The 20,358-nt window shown below is 38.3% G+C and overlaps 1 protein-coding gene across 1 annotated transcript; it reads left to right on the plus strand.

The window, feature by feature from the left end:
* The first annotated feature begins 3,233 nt into the window (after positions 1-3,233).
* Positions 3,234-15,336, plus strand: LOC117830016 (RUN domain-containing protein 3A-like). The gene is given in 14 exon segments (XM_034707898.1): positions 3,234-3,467; positions 9,684-9,738; positions 9,740-9,782; positions 9,785-9,799; positions 10,041-10,099; positions 10,101-10,169; positions 11,514-11,599; positions 11,690-11,779; positions 11,885-11,965; positions 12,287-12,452; positions 13,129-13,286; positions 13,824-13,943; positions 14,685-14,785; positions 14,890-15,336. Coding segments are annotated over 14 exon segments (1,293 nt in total). The 5' UTR covers positions 3,234-3,360; the 3' UTR covers positions 15,033-15,336.
* The last annotated feature ends 5,022 nt before the right edge of the window (positions 15,337-20,358 follow it).

A 20,358-nucleotide genomic window follows, 5' to 3' on the forward strand; every position in this document is an offset into this window, starting at 1 on the left:
AGGCAAAACATACGCTTTTATATATTTGACTGCATACATTTATTGCAAATTTACAGAATCCTTTCAGAGCCCTTAAACAATGAAACCAAGATATATTTTGTCTCTCTGATGTGCTACTTTTTAAGTTGTTGTTGGGCCCCCTTTCAAAATGTCTGGACAAACCCCTGACTCCTCAATAGAGATGTGAGGCTCGCGAACGAGTCGGTCTTTTGAACAGCTCTTTTAAGTGAACCATGAGAACCAATTCGCAGTTGCCAGCCGTTCATTTAGGAGCAGTTTTTATATGCACATTTGCCCACGCTGCCTTCACGTGTCACCTGCATGCCCCATGAGTCTTTTGTCACACTTATTGTCTACACTTTGCTGTCCTAAAAGCCCTAAAAGGATATGATTAAAAATTTTTTCTCAATTCTCTCGAGATAACATGTAATTTCCTTAGTTTCTCGAGATCTCGACTTATTTTTCTTATTTTTCTCACAAAATAACGAGAAAATAAGCCACAAACTTGAGAAATCAAGTGAAATTAACTCATTATCTTGAGAAAAGGGAGAAAATAAAATGTGTTTCATAATGTCCTTTTAGGGCTTCCATAAAAATGGACCCCCCCAAAAATGTGGTTTAAAGATGAGGTTAGAACAATCAAGGCTTATGCCTACCATGAAGACTTGAAGACCAAAAATAATTTGGATCAGCTTCTGCAGTCCAAGTTTGACCATTTTCCTTAATGGATACATAGTTTGTTTTTTATTAAATGCAGTGGACTTCCCCTGTGAGAGATCAGGAAAGTTAAAGCTCTGCCCCCTGCTGCAAAATATAAAACACTGCAAGTGAAAAAAATATATTCTCACTGGTTGTCTGCCCATGTAAGGTCACAGAAATGAAACTGACCATCAGTCGGTGTGTCTATGCACCATGTTTCATATCCACTAACTAACACTAAATCATATTTATATTAATATTAATCAATTTCATTTTATTTTCTAGGAGGGTCATTTTTATTTTCAGTTTTATTCTCAGGCTCACCTCATTTAAATAAATACACAAAGCCTTTTCATGAGGTAATGTTTTCAGCATATTACACCACCTCTCTACATCTTAATCACAATTTGAGACTGCAGCATATTTAACTGGTGTGACAATCTCATGTCTCTGACAACATGAATAAGAAGCATCCAAACATATGGAGTAGCAATGACTCGTACGCATGAGTGATTGCTCTTCTGCCAGGACAAAAAAGAAAAATAAATCAACCCCAACCCCCCACCGAACATCGTATGGTGGTAACCAGCTGTCAGCTCATTAGAGAGGAGAAGGTTGGAGACCCAGGTGTCACCATCTGATGACACTTCGCAGTAAGTTCAGGCTATGGATATGTAAAGGAAAGAGGGGAAGGAGCAGTAATGAGGGAGCTGACTGGAAATTACAGCAGGAGGAAATGACCCAGCAAGATGACTGTGAGACTGCTGGTGTAGATGATATCATCCTGATTGTGCTAAAAGCTTTATTCAGACACTTGTATTGAACAAGAAATACATGAATCACTGCCGCAATATTTAACCACAGGATTAGAGCAATAATAGATAGATCACATAATAAAAATATTGAGATGTAACAAAAAACACAATGACAATGAAAGATAATGCAATACTCTCCTAAATATCAGCATTCTTTTCTCACATTTTATAATCCTTAAGATGGAAAATGGACGATGCAGTATATTTTCAACTTATATTCAGATAGCTTTGTGAAATGCAAAAAGGGTGTCATGCATAGGCAAATGTTGTATGGGATTTTAAACCACCATCGGGCTGATCCTAAAGGTGCCTAGGGGCAGACTGGCCCCTTTGAAAACCCAGGTGCCACCCAGAAATCCTATGATTGTATATTTGCCCCTGTCAAGGATAGGACTACTGCTTTCAGAGCCCTTAAAAATGAAACCAAGATATATTTGTATCTCTGATGTGCTACTTTTAAGAGTTAAAACTGATCAAAAATACAAAATCTTTCAGATAGTAAGTAGATATTATTAGGGGATTGAAAAATGGTGAAGAATTGCTATTTATCCATATGTTGAGCACATACTCCATGCCACTTCTGCTTGTCAGAGTGATTGTTGGGCCCTGCATTCAAAAAGTCTGGACACACCCCTGACTCCACAAATAATTCCACAATGTATTCACTCAGTTATTAAACTTCCGGTCTGTGTTATTTATTCTATATCGTTTAAAAGAAAAAACTTGTTGATGCTACCTTCATGCTTTTTGATTGATTATGGTGATGTTTTATTTATGCATGCATCCACTCATTGCCTTCACTCTCTGGACACCATTCTTCATGGAGCTCTGAGGTTCATTACAGGTTTTAAATCTCTAACCCATCACTACTCCCTGTATGCTCGAGTTGGCTGGACTGCATTGTCTACCCGTAGGCTACATCACTGGCATGTCCTTGTTCATAAGACGATTCTTAACTTGCTTCTCTCGTATTTATGTGATTTTATTCATTTAAAAAATACTAGAAGCTACAGTCTCCGCCCTGTGACCCAGTCACAAAACTTGCTTTTGCTTTCAGTCCCCAGAGTGTATCTTTAAATGGGTAAAAAGAGTTTTAGATATGAGCTCCGGCAGCCTGGAACCTGTTGCAGGGGAGCCTGGGTTTGAGTGAGCTTGTCTCTTTAAATGTTTTAAAAGCAGACTGAAGGCTCTTGAGGAAGATGTTTTAGATGCTTTGACTGATGACTTTTTTCCTGAAACCCATGATATAATGTTTTAAAATTATGTGTTGTTTGTCTGTAACTTTTCTGGAATGTGCTGCTACTGTTCTTGACAAGGACACACTTAAAAAATATTTTATATTATATTTTTAATCTCAATGTGGTTTTCTCCTGGTTAAATAAAAGAAGATAAATAAAATAAAAGCTTGACATATATAGAGTTTTTTTTACATTTACAAATTATGGAAATCCTGATATGCACATGAAGTGCACATGTCAATCAGACTACTGAGGTGATTCGTCATGTTGAGTGTGCGTGATGAGAGCTATGGATGAGAGCTGATCCAGTGACGTCACGATGAAGTCAAGAGTAGGCGGAGAGAGAGAGAGAGAGAGAGAGAGAGAGAGAGAGAGAGAAGAGAGAGAGAGAGAGAGAGAAGAGAGAGAGAGAGAGAGAGAGAGAGAGAGGAGAGAGAGAGAGAGAGAGAAAGAAGAGAGAGAGAGGAGAGAAGAGAGAGAAGAGAGAGAGCGCCGGTGTGTGTCACATCCACCTCCTCCCTCCGGCATCCTGAAGAAGTGAATGAGGAGGGCCGTTGCTGGCCGACAGGGAGGGGTCCTTTGATATCAGGGCTGCCTCCTCCTCCTGGATGGAGCCCGGCGGTGTGCAGGAAGCGATGGCCATGGGAGATGTCTCGAAAAAAGCGTCGACTCGGAACGTGGCGGTGGAGCGAAAGAACCTCATCACCGTGTGCAGGTCAGTGAGTGCTGAGTGTTCATATGTGTGCCTGTATGTGATCTTACAGGGGATTTTAATATTCTAAATGTACTGCATTCATTCATGCTGTAGTACTGTGTCTGCTTCATGACAACACACTGGCCCAGCTGGTTTTGTTTGTACCATAAATGCACAGCGAGTCAGACATATTTTGACATCCACGCTGACGTCATCCCCATCCTAAGTCCTTTTTATGAACTCTTTATCGTCACTGGGCCTGCTCGTCCACGGGGCCTGTGTGTACATGGACGACCTTTACTATCAAACAGTAATCTTCAAACCTATACATTATGAATGTCGACATACAGACTTGCCTGGCTGGGAGAGTTTAGCAGTGTCATCTTTGTCACCATGATTTCTTCTCTCCTCGCTGATGGCGTGGTTGCTATGACGACAACCTTCCAAGGGGCAAGGACTGGCTGGTACCCCAGGGACTCAGGGCAGGGAGGCAGTGTGAGGCCCGCACTCCAAGGCCTGATTGGACTATGTGGGGGGGTTGAATGGAGGCTTGTTCTTAAATGCCCTTTGACAGAGCATAGAGCACATAGGCTGCTGTAGGATACATGCACTTGTGTGTAGGGCAGGGCTATTCAATTAGATATTTGGTCGAGCTGGATTTTCAGACAAGGACAGCAGACACTGAGCAAAGTTAACCATTTAAATGGAAACACATAGATACGATAACAACACCTGGATGTTTATTAACGTATTGCCACATCCAAAAGGGCATAAACACAATAAAAGAGCAGTAAACTAAACCTATGCTGAAATAGGCTACTGCTTCTTTAAATTTTACATTTCAAACACATAACTTCAACACATTTTGACAGGTAAATAAATATAAGCACATGTTTAGGTCCATATGAACAAACAAAAACAAAGTGCAGATTAGGAACACCATCTTTTGTTTTGGTCAAATCTGAAAGTGCATAAAAAAGTAACTTGCTTAACAGCAACTTTTCAGAACTTGAGGTATTATTCTTCTTTTGAAATAACAAAAACACAGTTTTACCCAGTCCATATTTGGTCCCATCTGAGACAGTCACAACTTCAGTGCATATAATCAAAAAAATAAACAGTGGACACAGTTTTGGCCGGACCCAAGTCACAGCAGTTGCTTTCTGGCCACTCAAGGGTTGCTTTCGGGGGCGCTATTGAATAGGGCTGGTGAGGCTATGCATGGTGTACACAGCATAGGCCAGCACAATTTATTTCAATCTACCTACTAATCTTACAAAGTGATTCAGAAGACAATCAATCATCATTCAACCTAACGTTAATGACAAGAGCTAAGCATAATCTACAGATGAATTCTGTATATTGCCTTTTACTGGATGTAAAATTCATTGTTACAACATAATCTTAATTACCCTGAGCTCTAGAGGATGTCTAAGCATCTGTCAGATTGTTATGTTTGTATTTTTTTGGCCTGTCAACTTGCTGTCTAGTTCCCCGTCCCTGTTCCTCTCAGCTAAAGGGTCCTTAAAACTGTCTGTCATGCTATAGCTGTTCAATATTAAGAAGACAGGTTCGGTTAGCAACTAACAGTGAGCATAGTATTACATTTAGAATCTAAAGAGTCTGATATGTTACCCGGGGATTGGTGGAGACCAAAATCAGAGCAAAAAAGTGAATGACTTTGTCAGCTATTCTAAAATGAATTGATGCTTATTTTTATATTGCTATTAAAAGGTGATAATTATCAAAGTGTGTTTACAGCTGTACCTGATGCTCCCAGCTGGCCAAAAAATTATTCATTGCATTTTAATTACTGAGGTTAAATACTACGTCTTTCCACATTTTAGATGTTACACATGCTTTTTTTTTAAAATAGTTGTGTGCAAATTATTTTATATAATGCATTTATGCAACTGGACTTGGCAATGAACCACAGCAATAAATTGTCAGTTTACAGATTATTAATGACAGCACTTTAACTATCTCTCTTATTTCTCTGGTCCCTCCCTTCCAGCAGATTTAACAGTTGACATTCAAATTATATCTTGTCATAATTGCCATTTTCATTTATTCTAAAGCAGTTTGTGTTAATGCTAGCTTTTATTTCTGCTTCATATGTGAGTAAGCTGGCTTTGTTCTGCAAAATTCATGGCATTGATGTCAAAGTCACTTTGGAATTAGAGTTGAAAGGACATCAAACATTGTTTTGAGGATACTTTCTGAGCCCAGTCATGTGACTATAGTCTACTGTCCAAACAGTCATATTTCAATGTAAAACGTCTATGAAACAAAGAAACACCCATAAATGTTTTAGGCCACCTGTGCAGGTGAACAAGACTGCGTCCTCTGCTGAGCCACCGACAAGCCTATCTGGGTCATGTCACATCCCTGCTGTCTGTAATACAGTGAAAACATGGGGGACTTTGCTTGTTTTGAGGATAGCCAGCCAATTATTGTCCAGTGTCTGGCGACAGTCAAAGAATCTCAATGAGACATTTTATTTGGAACAATGGAGAGCAAAGTCACTCGCTTCAGTGGCCTGGTGGGATAAGCTTTGTCTTTAAAGCCACTGAGCAAACTCAGTGTAAAGAAATTACAGGTTTTTGGCCTCTGAAACTCAAACTGTGTGATTCCAGAGTCCATAAAAGCATGGCTGTTATCCATTAGAAATAATTCCTCTCCATCTACTGCAGGGGCCCTGTTTACTTAGGGTTTTCAGGCCCATATGGCGCCATTACCACCCACAGCGTATCTCTGTGTCACTGGACAAACAGCATTTGGCAGGTGTTCTTGCAGCAAATAGACCTGCTAAAATTATTAGTCTCCAGGAAAATATTTAGGAGTGGTCATTTCAGAAGAGGGTTAATGTAGCCTAAGATAAACTTAACACAGCTTGAGGGGGTTTTAAGAGTGTATGTGTATGTATTATAGAGAGAGGTCACAGCAGTGATTTCTTGCATTGTTACACTAGAATAAGTCATGCCACAAATATTGTATTCTTGGCATCCAGAGGATAAATCTTTAATGACTTTTCTCTTTGTGCCGTTGAAAGGTTAACACATAAGTGAAATGGATCAACAAATAATGAATAGATTGCAATAATATCAGATAATTTCAGCTTTATTAGCTAATGGATACCAAACAAGAAATGTATCTCTGTTTTTCATAGATAATACAGTGCCAACACAAAAATATTCTGGCAAGAGGTTGACATAATCACTTAATAATTTCATCAAGCAGCTGGATTAACATTATAAAACACATTATTATAGAATTATTATAAACAATGCAATAGGGGTGAGTATTGCCAAGACCTCACGATACAATACGCATCACGATACTTGGTCACGATACGATTGTATTACGATATATCACGATATCACAATATTGTAATATATTGCGATATTCTACACAGTAAACTAAGAAAAAATAGGGATGGTGTAAATGTAAATCACACAATATTACTCAGAATTGAAAGGACAAATTAAGTCAAAACTATGTGATTTAAAACAACTTTTCCACTTTATTGTTTTTGAATACTGAAGTTGTATTTTAGTTCCAACTCGGCTAAAATGTGAATTTTCATTATAACGAAAATATCGATATTATATCGGAGGTCAAAGTATCGCGATATATTGCTGTATCAATATTTTTTCACACCTCTACAAACAAACTATTATAATCCATGTGTCAAACACATTTGAAACCAGAAAAACAAGCTAGCTAGCACTTCAACTTTAGCAACTGGACCAAATGTGCGTACCAATTTAACATTTTTTAACTTTTTAAAACAAGATTAGAGGTTAGTCAAACCTGATAAATTTTCAATTTTTTCACACCTCTACAATGCAATACTGAAAGTCTATACATTGTTATCAAGAAGAAAGTAGCGCAAATAGCGCAGACATAAATGTTCCCCTCAGGATAAAATGTAATCACCCCTCTTCTTTGTTTATCATCTGCTTTTGTGCCTTCGTTATGTAAGATTTCATATTTGTACAGGTTTCACCAGCTAACTGCAAGACCAATACTGTTTCCCATACCACAACAGAACAAATGTTCTAACACACTTAGCTGTGACATGCTTAACGTTAGTTTATCACACAATAAGAGATTTGTCAAGGCTATCTTGCAGTCAATTAGCAAAAGAACAAAGGGTTTTCCTCATTTGAGGTCATAGATATTAAGGATTAGCTTCAGTCAGCTACCAGCTGTATATGGGTGATTCCTACATATCAAGTTCAGCTAGAGTTGCCATCCGTCCTGTGTTTTTCCCCAGTATTGTTCTCTTTTTTCACCAGCTTTCCAAGGAAAAAAAAATCTCAACCGGGACACAATTTGTCCCATTTTTTGGGGAAAATGCAAAAACCTCATTTGATTTCCTTCGTTCTGTAGTCTAGAAAGGTCCCCTGTGCTTCTGCGGCTATTTAGAATTGTCTCTGCTTTCTTCCCGTCTATACGTACGTCACACCTGTGCGCCCTAGCGCTCAAAGCGGCTCAAACAGAGAGGGAAACTTGACCGAAGAGAGACATCAAGCTGAATTGACCAGCGTACTCCGCGCTGAGGTCTTCTTTTCACCAACTTTTGGCGTCTCCATTTGAAATGGGAGGAGAGGCGACTGACGAGGAAGGAGATGGAGCAAATACATGCAAGCCACCAGCACGAAAAAAGACGATATACTAGTTACAATCCTGACTGGGCGACACTGTCAGAGTTTGAATGGGTATGGTCCGACCATAGACTGTATAAAATATGGACGTAGTATCCGTAGACGTCACCCCATCTGTTCCTGAGCGCTGTTTTGAAGCCAATCGACGGCGGCAGCCATATTGGAAATGCGGAACTCAACCAGGCAGAGGGTGACGTAGTGTGAGCCTCCTAGCCAACAGCTATGTGTTCCCAACCGGAGTCACGTCAGTCATGTCCTTATTTAGGCAAAAACTCGAAATCTTAATATCTTCTGAACGTCACGTTAGAAAAAAATTCCACCCCTTGTACAGTGTGTCCCGTTAGAGAGATTAGCTTCGTAGAGCCAAGCCGTTTTTTGAACCAGGCTGCTAACATGTTTAATAATGCTGCAAAGATCGTCTTTTTCCCATTCATGTCTATGTGGTTTCTGGTGTTTCTGCAGCCAGCCTCAAGCGGATTCTCGATGTATTGCAGTTTATAACACTTCCGCATTGGCTTCATCGTTTGAGACCGGAGGTTGTCGGTTGGGCCCGACCCAGGGAGACAATTTCCCGCCACGTGTTTGTGTCCGGCGAAAATCTCCATAAAATATGAAGGGAAAAAAGGCATCAAGCTGTGCTATCAAACAAACAAAAATAGGCAGCCTTTGCAACTTTTATGACCAAAAAAGGTTCACCAGAAAAAGACAAGATTGCAGCGGCAGAGCTTACCAGTGTCCTATGTCCGAATTTTATGTTCATTTGGTCAGTCTGAACTGGTAATAGTGGCCGAGCCCTCCGCCCCAAACAATTGGGTCGAGTGTCCCTTTTTTTCACTAATCCAATGTGGCCACCCTAAGTTCAGCTAACCATAAACTGAACATCTGACCAAGGGAAATGACATGACTAAGACTATTGTGCCTTTAAATTGCCTCTTGAATGAGTCACATTAAAAACATACTGACAAGGACAAAACCAGCATAGGTAAGCTTCAAGACACTCAGCAATGTTACTCTTAGCATGCTAGCAGAGTGCATCACCAGCAGTCATCTGAACAGCAGTTTATCTGTTGCATCATATATTGCAGCTGCTCAGTAAGAAGTTAATTGAGTTGTTGGAGCTTCCTGAGAGCGCCATTAATGCCCCTTACAGTAAATGGGTGGCTTCAGACTGCAGGCTACATACAACAGTATTCTCATTCGAGGTGTGACTGTGGGAAGAAATCTGCATCAACAACAGCAACAGCTATGCATGGGTGAACATATGTGTTTGAAACCTGTTTTCTAACTAACTTGCAACTGTTTTTTTTTTTCGATTTCACAGTTTTGTTATCATTGCATCAACCTCTGTTGTTCATGAGAAGATCTTCACACCACCTTATGTGATCTTGTTATCAAGTAAAAAGTCCAAAAGGCTAATTATGAAGTATCTACAATGTGTTCCTCCTATACAGTCAGCTAAAACAAAGAAAGCATTAGTCAAAGAATCCATTAATCCCCCTAACTAATTCATTCCCATGATGTCTTCATTACTGGCAACTTCCCTTTCTTTTCTCTCATCCAAACACAGGTTTTCTGTTAAGACGCTATTAGAGAAGTACACAGCTGAGCCCATAGATGATTCATACAGAGGAGTTTATCAATTTTGCAGCCATCCTGGAGCACATCCTCAGCATCGCTTTAAAGGTAAAGAACCTCAGAGGAGAGACTGCATGTTACAATAACTAATATTAAATCAACAATGAAATGAGTCCAACATTAAATAAATAAGAATAAGCACAATACTGCCGTTAGAGAGACATTTAAGATAATTAAAAGTCTCATACATCTCAGACACCACCCTGTATTGACTGTTTGAATATTATAATAGTTACAACATAACAATATGTAAAGAGCCTCCTATATTCCTGTTACTACCTCTGTCTAGGCTCAGGGAGCTGGTTTGATGGTCAGAGGAGTTTCTGGGACTACATCCGTCTGGCCTGTGGCTAAGGTCCCCAACAGCTGCATCAGCAGCATTGAGAGCATGGAGAATATCAGCACATCACGAGCCAAGGCAAGTCCACAGTTAGTGTAAGACTGATAATGGAAAACAGACGAATAATGTTAGAAGGTGGAATGGACACAGCTATCATGATTCAAATGCCAGTTTGACTACTTTGAAATGTGTCCTTAGGTTCCTCTAATTTGTGCCCATTTGTATCTTGACATTTGGATGTTATTGATTGCCCTGGTTTAAATGTCAGTTATAAATGAGTGAAATATATTAGAAATGTCAGTTTTCCCAAAAGAAGCAGCTTGCTGAAATATGGAATTTTGTTGGCTGAAATACATAACTGTATCAGAGTCATGAGACTCTTTTTTAAAATCTTTTTAAAATAATTATTAAAGAAAAGGCTCAAATGCATCTAACAATTTTTTTCTTTAGTCATGGAGTCATGCTCTCAACTTTTTAGAAAATCTTTCTGAGTGGCAGAAATCAATCAATCAATCAATCAATCAATCAATCAATCAATCAATCAGACTTTATAAAGCGCTTTTTATACAATGACATTTTAACACAAAGTGATGTAAATAAAAACAACTTAAAATAGATAAATTAAGAAAAAGATCCAACCCCCAGCCCCAACCCCAAACTCACCCCACAATCCTAAGGTCAAGATTACAATATATGCAACAATAGTAATAAAAACAATAAAATTAAATAAGTAAATGAAAAATAAAAAGAAGTAGCTGAACAAACTGAGGAAACGCTCTCATGATATCTTAATGAGGAAACACTGGAGGTAATACATTTCTAAGATAATAAAACACTAAAATATTAAACCATTAAAAGAACATAATACTTAACTACTTACAATAAATAAATAAGTACATAAATAAATTAAGTAGATTAAATGTGACTAAAATTTGAAATAGATGATAAATAAATAAATAAAACTATTAAGAATAAGGATAAAACTCGGTTAAAAGCGAGACTAAAAAGGTCAGTCTTGAGTTTGCTTTTAAAAATGTTTATGCTCTGTGCAGTGCTCAGATCTTAGGTAGGGTGTTCCACAGGCGTGGTCCGTGATAATAAAAAGCTGCCTCACCGTGGGTCTTAGTTTTTACTTTTGGTACAATTAAAAGTCCACTACCTGAAGACCTTAGGGCTCTCACTGGCTCATATGATAAAAGCAAATCTGATAAATAAGAAGGGCCAAGACCATTAAGAGATTTAAAAAAAAATATATATATATATATATATATATATATATATATATATATATATATATGAGCTGGTTTTAGCAGCCTGAACCACAGTGAACAGTGGTCCAAATGAGCATGCTGCATCATTCTGTTCATTTTTCTTTAAGTGACGACGGAAAGTAAAATGCTTAACCTCTGACGACTCCTTCAGGGGCGAGCCTGGATGAGAGTGGCCCTGATGGAGAAGAGGCTGTCTGAATACATTGCCACTGCTCTGAGAGACAGCAGAACAACCAGGTTAGTAGCACTACAACCTAATTAAACAGTACTACCAAACAGTATGAGAACTAGCTCTTCATCTGTCTGCGTCTATCTTCTCTGTTTTAGGAGGTTCTATGCAGAAGGAGCCATCGTACTAAGAGAGGAGGCCACAGTCCTAACAGGGATGCTCATAGGTCTTGGAGCCATAGACTTCAGGTGATGAGACCCAACCTTCACATGACTTCAACCTTCACGATGGCTGAATCTTTAGCTTGTTTTTAAAATACATTTTGTCTCATCTCTATACGTTTTTTCCCACAGTTTCTGTCTGAAGGGAGAAGCCTTGGATGGGAAATCATCTGCTGTGATTGACTACACGCCGTACTTGAAGTTCACACAAAGGTATGTTCAGTAGAAAGGAAAAATTTAATCTCCTCACACCTTAAATTCTAGGAATTAAATACTCAAATAAGATGCTGAATTTGGTATTCCGAAGTCATTGGTCAATGTAGTGATCTGATACCATCATTAATAAGCAAACCCCAAAATATCAGCTGGTTACTCTTCTCCCCAAACTGAAGCCAACACAGCAGTAATAAATAAAAATGCTGCCCCGAGCAACTACTGTTTCATGCTGCACAGAAGAGTTGCTATGAGGTAAATTAGCTTGTGCATATATATCTTTGTCATAGCTGACATTTTGATGTACAACTTGTGTTCCAGCTATGATTATCTGAGCGATGATGACGATAGGCATAGTGTTGACAGCAGCACGAGTGATGACAGTGTCCCTGAGCATCCCTACGTCCCTCTGGTCACTGATGAGGAGAGCTGGAGTACCAAGTGTCGCAAGATGGAGCAGAGGTTCAAGATCGTCAATGCTCAGAAGGTTTGCAGCCACTGATGTGTTGTTTGTTTGCATATAATCAAGTTTTGTAAAAAAAAAAAAAATTGTAAAATACATGAATGGACATCTTGGTGAAAGACTGATATGGTTTCTTGGAGGCAGTCAGATGAAGAGTTTCATACCACTCTCATATCTCATAGAAGAAAATGTCAATCAGCCAGCCGCTGGTTAGCTTGGCTAAGCATGAAGGAAACAGGGAAAAGGCCAGCCTTTGTAATTAAGTGTATAAAATAAACAATATGTTGTTGTTTATTTCATATACTTTGGTTCTCAGCTTGAGGTTTCTCATTCTTACAAACTCATGACAGCTGTTTCCTTTCTAAGCTTTGTGCTAAACTAATTTAAGCTAAACAACAGCTAGCTATTATTTACTAGTGGAGAGACAAACCTGAGAGAGCTAGTAGTCCATTGGTGCCTAGAGTTTTCTGTGTGGGACACACAGGGATATATAGATTATTCTTTTCAAGTGCAAAGTCTTAAGAGTCAAGACATCAAACAATGCTAGCTGCTGGTCGAGAAGTGCTAACAATGCTACTCTTCTTCTTACTGCCTGGGCTAAAAAAAAAATGGGCGCACCCTACATGAATGAAGCTAAATATCTAACATAAGTTTCTCAGGTTGAATAGTTCTTTCCACTCAGTGTGTTGTGCATTTTCAGGGTTATCTTGAGGAGCTTGTGCGCCTGCGTGAGTCCCAGCTGAAGAACACTGAATCTGAGAACAAGAAGCTAAAGGCCCGACTTGAGGAGCTACAGGATCACAGCCTGCAGGAGAAGAAGGACCTGGAGGCCATAGTGCTGGAGCTTCAGGAACAACTGTAAGTAACAGGTCAAACTCACACGCATAACTACCACAGCTTCTAAAATAATCGGTCTCCCCACACCAAACCTCACAGACTTAAACAACAGGGCCATCATACGCATCGCAACCTCAATAGAACAGGACATCACACATCCATTAAACACCTACCTCATCCCACTCCCCTCAGGACGCAGGTACAGAGCACTGAGGTGCAAAAGGGCTTGCCTTGGCAAGAGCCTGATCCCTGCTGTTATAGCGAGCCTGAACAAAAGGCCTCGCTGAATTGTACAACTGTGTCTGAGTGTTGATGTCTTTGTGGACAGTTTGTTGAGCTTACAGTGAATGTTCTTGTGTTTGTTATGTCTGTGGAAATGCAGAAAGGTACTGTGGAAAATAATTTCTCCAAGGGGACAATAAAGTCTAAAGTCTAATGTAAATAAAGAGAAGTGAAAAGCCACTGAATCTTACTTTCATTGGTTTGATTGAACTTCTGGGGAATCCCTGATCTCATCATAATACGTACAGTATGTGTTTTATCGTCATGTTTTTTTAGGACCAGCCTGATTCCATGTGACTCCAACCACCTGGCCAAAAACCTTTCAATCCCTTTGGTCAACCAGTGGCCGATGCTGCAGCCTTACAATAGCCAAGACGACATCAAGCTGTTCCGAAGGTGTGACTACACATTACTACTTGTTTTATTAAATGAATTGTCCAAACCTTTAAATATCATTGGAAGCTGACATTAATTTGAAATCAAAGTGCTTGACATATTTGCCTCAACATGAATATTCCATCCTAAAGGTTGCCCTACAGATTTATAGTTAACTAATTGCTTCAACTCGGAAAGAAATTGTACTGTTACTCTGTTATTTAGACTGATCCAGAGGCACTGAGGAGTCTTTAACTTGCTGAGAAACAGACTGAAACTGGTACTGATGCCTGTTTATGACCCTCATTAGCAAACAAGACCATCCACAACAACACTGATGCCTTGTCTGTTGTAATTTTAATGCCTGAAACTGCTCTGAGGGGGTAGCTGTCAGAACAGATAATTGACATCTCACTTTAGAAACACCCTTTTTTGGCTGTTTTCATTGCAAATAATCACATTGTGTGATAAATCTTAATGTTTGAAGACAACAGGACGAGGTTATTGTCTTAAGACACTTATTTTGCATGTACAGTACAGGACAATAGATAAGAGGTATGACTTTGTCCACAAGGGGGCGCCAGAATTGATACAAACTAAAAGTTCCTCACAGCAGCTTTAAACTGAAATAGACAGAATATTTTCGTTCCAATCTATTAATCAAATTTGAAATGTAAGACATTCAGGTTTTAAGTCGTTATTTCATTTCAACCTGGAGACTCTCCAATTTTTTGGTAACCCCTAACTTATGTTTACTTATAGGAGAAGTTTCCCCAGCACAGAGCTGCTGTCGGTGGAGATCAGCTTGGATTCAGACTCCCAGAGGATTGATGGGAAACAGAACGGAGGAGCCTGGTGCACAGGTGAGTTTTTAATCATTTCATAAAACTGTGTTCTGGTAATAATGTGACTGTAAACACAATGTAAGCCTGAGTTGACCCTTTACATGTTTGTCCCTCTCTTCCAGAAAAGGACTACACCCCCTCCATGATGGGCCTCTGTGGGTCCTTGGCTTCCCTCCCCAGCTGCAAGTCTCTCGCTAGCCTCAAGTCCAGCGAGTGTTTGGTTAACATCAGCACAGAGAACAGTCCTGCCCTGTCACCCAGCTAGGGGGCGCCAAAGAAACACTGCCAACCCCCAGAGACAATTCAACATGAACACAGAACAAACTACTTTTGGTAGGCGCTCTGTTAAGGCCCTTTCGTGATTCCCTTTATGCTCTGAGTCCTGCTCTCTCAACTTACACCTTTTAAGAGTTTGTGAAGAGGGATCTCCATGTCTTGGACTGTTCAGCAAAGATGCAGGAAAAGCTGCTGTACTGCCTGTTGGCCTCCTTCTGTTTCAAAGTCTTTCACTGTCTTTACATTATTAAGCCTCCTGAAATACAAAAAACTGGTTCAAGTTTGACCTCCCAGAAGTCACAATGCTTGTTTTTGTGCAATTACAGTCATGTATCTGTACTGGTTACATTCAACAAAACTCATTGTAGGATTGTTTTGTGTGTACTTGTCCGTCTGTCTGTGTCTTATCAGTCTGTCAGCGTATCTTATTCTGCCTGTTGCACTGACAGTGCAGGTTGGATGAGCTGTAATAACCTTTTGGGAACAGAAACAATGTTTTCCATATTATATTACACAATTATAAGAAAGATGAAAAAAGAGTGTCCAGACAGATTTATGATGAAGATTATTAAAAAATGAACAGCTACGGGATGGTTAGCATCAGGCTTCATTCAGTCATAAAGTAGTAGGTTCAGATTTTAGGATGTAACATTGCAGACCTGTCAGGCTACCAAGGTTTGCAGAGTCTACACAATGTGAACATAAGAAACAGACATTAAATCTAATGCATACACATGCAAATTGCATTGGGACTATGCAGAATGAATGTTTTCATTGTCTTTTTCTACAGACCTTGTTGATTAAGTAGTTTGAGCAGGACGAAAATAATGAATGTGAAACATGGGTATGAGTGATATTTATTTATTTTTTCTTTGCCTTTATTTCACTTTTCTTATAATGTGTTCTTTTTTTATGTAATAATTGATTTCTTGACAAACCTAATTCCATTATTTACCATCATGTAAATTACAATCTCATGCAGTTTCAACAGTTGGGATACTTTGTGTTATTTAAAATTGCAATAAATTTGCCTTTTTTTGGAAACATTAATGCGGGCATGCCAAGGATATTTTATTGTTTATTGTAAGATTCAATTGAAATGTTTTTATTGTCAATTTACACTATATATACGAGACATACAGGAAAAACAAGATGCTGTTTCTCTCTTCGAGCTTTTAAATATCAAAAATTTAAATATAAAATACAATAAAATATAATAAAATACAGTTATAAAGAAACAGCCTGTGTACACAGAGCAGGTAGTGCAGTGACAGTTTAAAAATGGACAATGTAAATAGATAGTAGTGCAAATGATATTAAGGTTCAGACAGTATTCGAGATAAGTAAATGATTAAGTAAACGTTTAATGTGCAAAAGCAGTTATTAATCATTCTTCTTTCTTTTTATTTTGGAGATTTGCCAATCCATGGTCCAGAATTAAACATAAAAAAAGATTGGATTGCCATAGTATTTTTTCACTCGTTCTAAATAATGAATACTTACTCTGGGAATCCACTGACTTTGCCAAATAACACCACTGGCATTGCAATTAGTCTTTGTTTTGGTTGACAACACTTATCCACAAAACTGACAACCACATTCCTCAGCTAAGAATTGTATTAGTTAACTTAAATGTTTACTTTTTATGCAAATGCTATATTGTAAAGTTGCTAAACTCACACACCAAACAAAGTAAACATTACCTGCTTAAATATGCTTTTAGCATAGTCACTGTGAGCATGTTAGCATGCTGACATCAGCACTTAGCCTACATTTAGCCTGTACAAAGCCTCCATAAAGCTGCAGACTCTTAGTCCTGTCTAGCTAGTGGCTTTCCACATGGATTTAATACTAGTTGTTCTAGCTCAACTTAGCATTTACTTATCATAGCAAATGATAATATGCTAGGCCATGGTGAGCAAGATATGAAAGTGCCTTTGAGTGTGCTAGCTAGTACAGCTTCACATGGATGCTGACATCTTTAGACTCTTACTCTTGTTTTTGTCAATGCTATAGTAGTGCTCCTTCATCAACGCTGAAGTATCTCAATGACAAGATGTCAGATGTCAATACAACTTTTTGAGTTCCCCTGAATTGAATCCCAATTTAGTTTGTTTCCTAGACTCTCCTGAAGTGCTACTAGCAGCCTGTGTTTAAAATAAAGATTTCCAACAAGACACTTTGACCTAACAAGAACATGTGGTAAAGACTATAGTTTCTTCATCCACATGATAGCATAGGTTTTAGGAGCATGCTAGCACGAGACCTTGGCTGAAAGTGTTGTATGTAAGTATAGCCTCACAGAGCGGCTAGCTTGGCTAACTCACATTTACTGCACATATAAAACTTGAAGTATGGCCATGTTTACTTTGACCTGTTTTTGAAAGTTATGTTGTTGCCATTTTGTTAACCAGGTTACTGTTTAACCCTCCTGTTATGTTTGTTTCTCAGTAACAGCAATAATGTTCCTGAGTCAATATGACCCGAAGTTATGATTATCCAAAAGTGTCAGAACCCCAAAAAATCCAAATAAACATGTTTTTTATCTCATTTTTACCTCCATTACTAACCATTTAAATAAATATTTAGTGCAATGGTGTTCTTTTATTCTCACAGATCATAGTTCAATGAGGATAACTCACTCGTTTTTCATGAAAATTCATGTTAAAAACTTTTTTAAATGTACATTGGAAAGACCTAAATATAAATACAATAGTTTTACATGACATAGATTTTTGTTTATTTTATTTTACATTTTGATTTTTTCTCTTTTTATGAAGTGATGTTGATAAATTAACATGAGACACCTCTTCTGTCACATGCTGCTCAGATTTTTATGCTGCATTTAGCTATTTTGGAAGGCACATATTGCCTAAAATGGACTTTAAAAATGGTCAATTTGACCTCTAACATAACAGGAGGGTTAACTCTTCTATTGAATTAATTAGAAAATATTCTGCTACAGAAATAACTGAACAAATATGTATTTGTTCTAAATCAATAGTTGACAGTAAATTGATTTAATCAACTGCAGGTCCAAACTAACCAAACACAAAATCTTACCCCGTTGCTGTAGGCCCCTTCATGTTTTTCCCTTTGAGCTTTACTTTGTGTGGCATGACTTCGTCTTTCTACAAATAGGTTTGTAATTGGTTAAATCAGGTCATAGGTTAGCATCATTCATTCATTAACACTGACAATTACAAAGAGCTGAACAAACAGAAACGAGGTCCTTTGCTTAAAGCTGGAAATTCATTGAGGAGACACATTCCAGATTGACATACTGTGCAATTAACTACCCGGCTGTAAAATGAATGGATACATAGGGGTCAGCAAACGTTGTGTTTAGTTATCTGGTTTTGTTTTTGGCTGTTTTGTCAAAGTGACATCAATTGTTGGGTGGGGTTGCACACGATAGATGGGCAGGCTGCTGGACACATGGTTCAGCAGATCACCCCTCTGTGATAAAGCACACTCACTCCCATTGTGGTGTGCTTGACACACGTGTATGTTATCTTAATGTGTTCTGGGGTCTTGTGTAAGAAAGAGCACACTTTGAGTCCGTTTGGTTTGGGTGAGGCGACACTGGCAGCCTTCTACTGGTCGGGGATATGCTTTTTAAAGTGCATGCCATGTTATCTCTACCCCCTTCTCTTGTTCCACCATTGGCACTCCCATTTACCCACAGTCAAAACATTTATCTCCCACAATACACACTGTCCAGTCCACCCAGATGGTGCACACACACCCAGCTGGGCTGACTCAAAAAAAACGTTTGAAGAAATAATTGATATAGATAAAAAAAAATGCTAGGATGAAGAGAACCATTCCAGTGGTTTGTGTGTTAGCCATACTGCAGGTAAAATACTTCACAATTAATGAGTCTGAAACCATGCTGTGTTACTGAAGTCCATCATATTTTCCTGCTGTTATGTATTAAATGGTTTCCTTTAATTTTGTTACAGTAGCATGAAAATGTAATATTGAAGAGGACTGTTACTTAGGTGATCATCATAGTGAGCACAAAGTATACATTTATACTTGTCAAATCACATTATTGGTACAATGAGGTAATGCACTGCATACTTTTAAAATGAATCTACTCTTACATTGCATCACCATATAATATCACACTATAGGAAATTAATGTATATGCTCATGGCGTTCAAATAAGAAAAGAAGCCTCCAATGCTGTATTCAAAATGCAACACAGCGATTACCTCATACATGCCTTTTGGTATTGTGCCAAAATTAGGACAACTTGGGATGATATTGAAACATGGATGTCTAAAATATGTGATTATAAAATTGAGTTCTCAACAGTGATTTGTCTTTTTCCAAAACTGTGGCAAAATAAGACACCCGTCTGGATGTCACCCTTTGTTTTCATCATTAGTTTTTAAGAAACTTATTCTGAAAAATTGGAAAAATAAGGAAGCACCTACGTTTCAAATGTGGAAAACACTCATGAAATATTATCTGAGTATTGAAAGGACAATATTGGAGGACAGCAACAAAGGAAAACTATTTCACAGTATATGGAGCAATATTTATGAAGCTCTGTAGACTGAGAGAAGCCACAAAATCACTGGATTACCATAAACTTTAAGGAGCTGTGTGTGTGTGTGTGTGTGTGTGTGTGTGTGTGTGTGTGTGTGTGTGTGTGTGTGTGTGTGTGTGTGTGTGTGTGTGTGTGTGTGTGTGTGTGTGTGTTTGTGTGTGTTGGTGTGAGTCTATATGTCGATGAAGTTGTATGGTGGACAAGTGTAAACATTTCAGAGTGGGTGTAAGGGATACAACTCACAACTCACAACTACTTGTGAGATCAATTTAATGTAACTGTAATGTGAATGGATAGCACAAACAGGATCTATGAAATGAAATATGGTTTCCTTGTTTTGTTTTTGTTTTTTGCTTTTTTGTTGTGGTTTTATTTTTTTATGTTTTTGAAATTAAGATGACTAATTATTTGAATCACAGAATGTACTGATGTATTTAGACCCTTGCACACTCAATAAAATAAAATTATACCAAAAAATGAGAATACAGAACCCTTGGGCATATATTGAGTATAAAGTAGTTTCCCATACCTCTTTAATTCAATGGGTTATACTTTTCAATGTATTTCTAAAAGCTTAAATGCTATAGTTTCCTGGTGAAAATGACTTGATATGAGATATGAATTGGGGGCAGTATCAACAAACTTAATTGTCCAACGTCTGACAGATTGATAGCAGCTTGTCGGATACGACAAAAATCCATGCTTTATTTCACTTTACTTACAATGTGCTCTTTTTTTTTATATAATAATTGAT

The sequence above is a fragment of the Notolabrus celidotus genome, chromosome 18, assembly GCF_009762535.1.
Source record: "Notolabrus celidotus isolate fNotCel1 chromosome 18, fNotCel1.pri, whole genome shotgun sequence".
Lineage (NCBI taxonomy): Eukaryota > Metazoa > Chordata > Actinopteri > Labriformes > Labridae > Notolabrus > Notolabrus celidotus.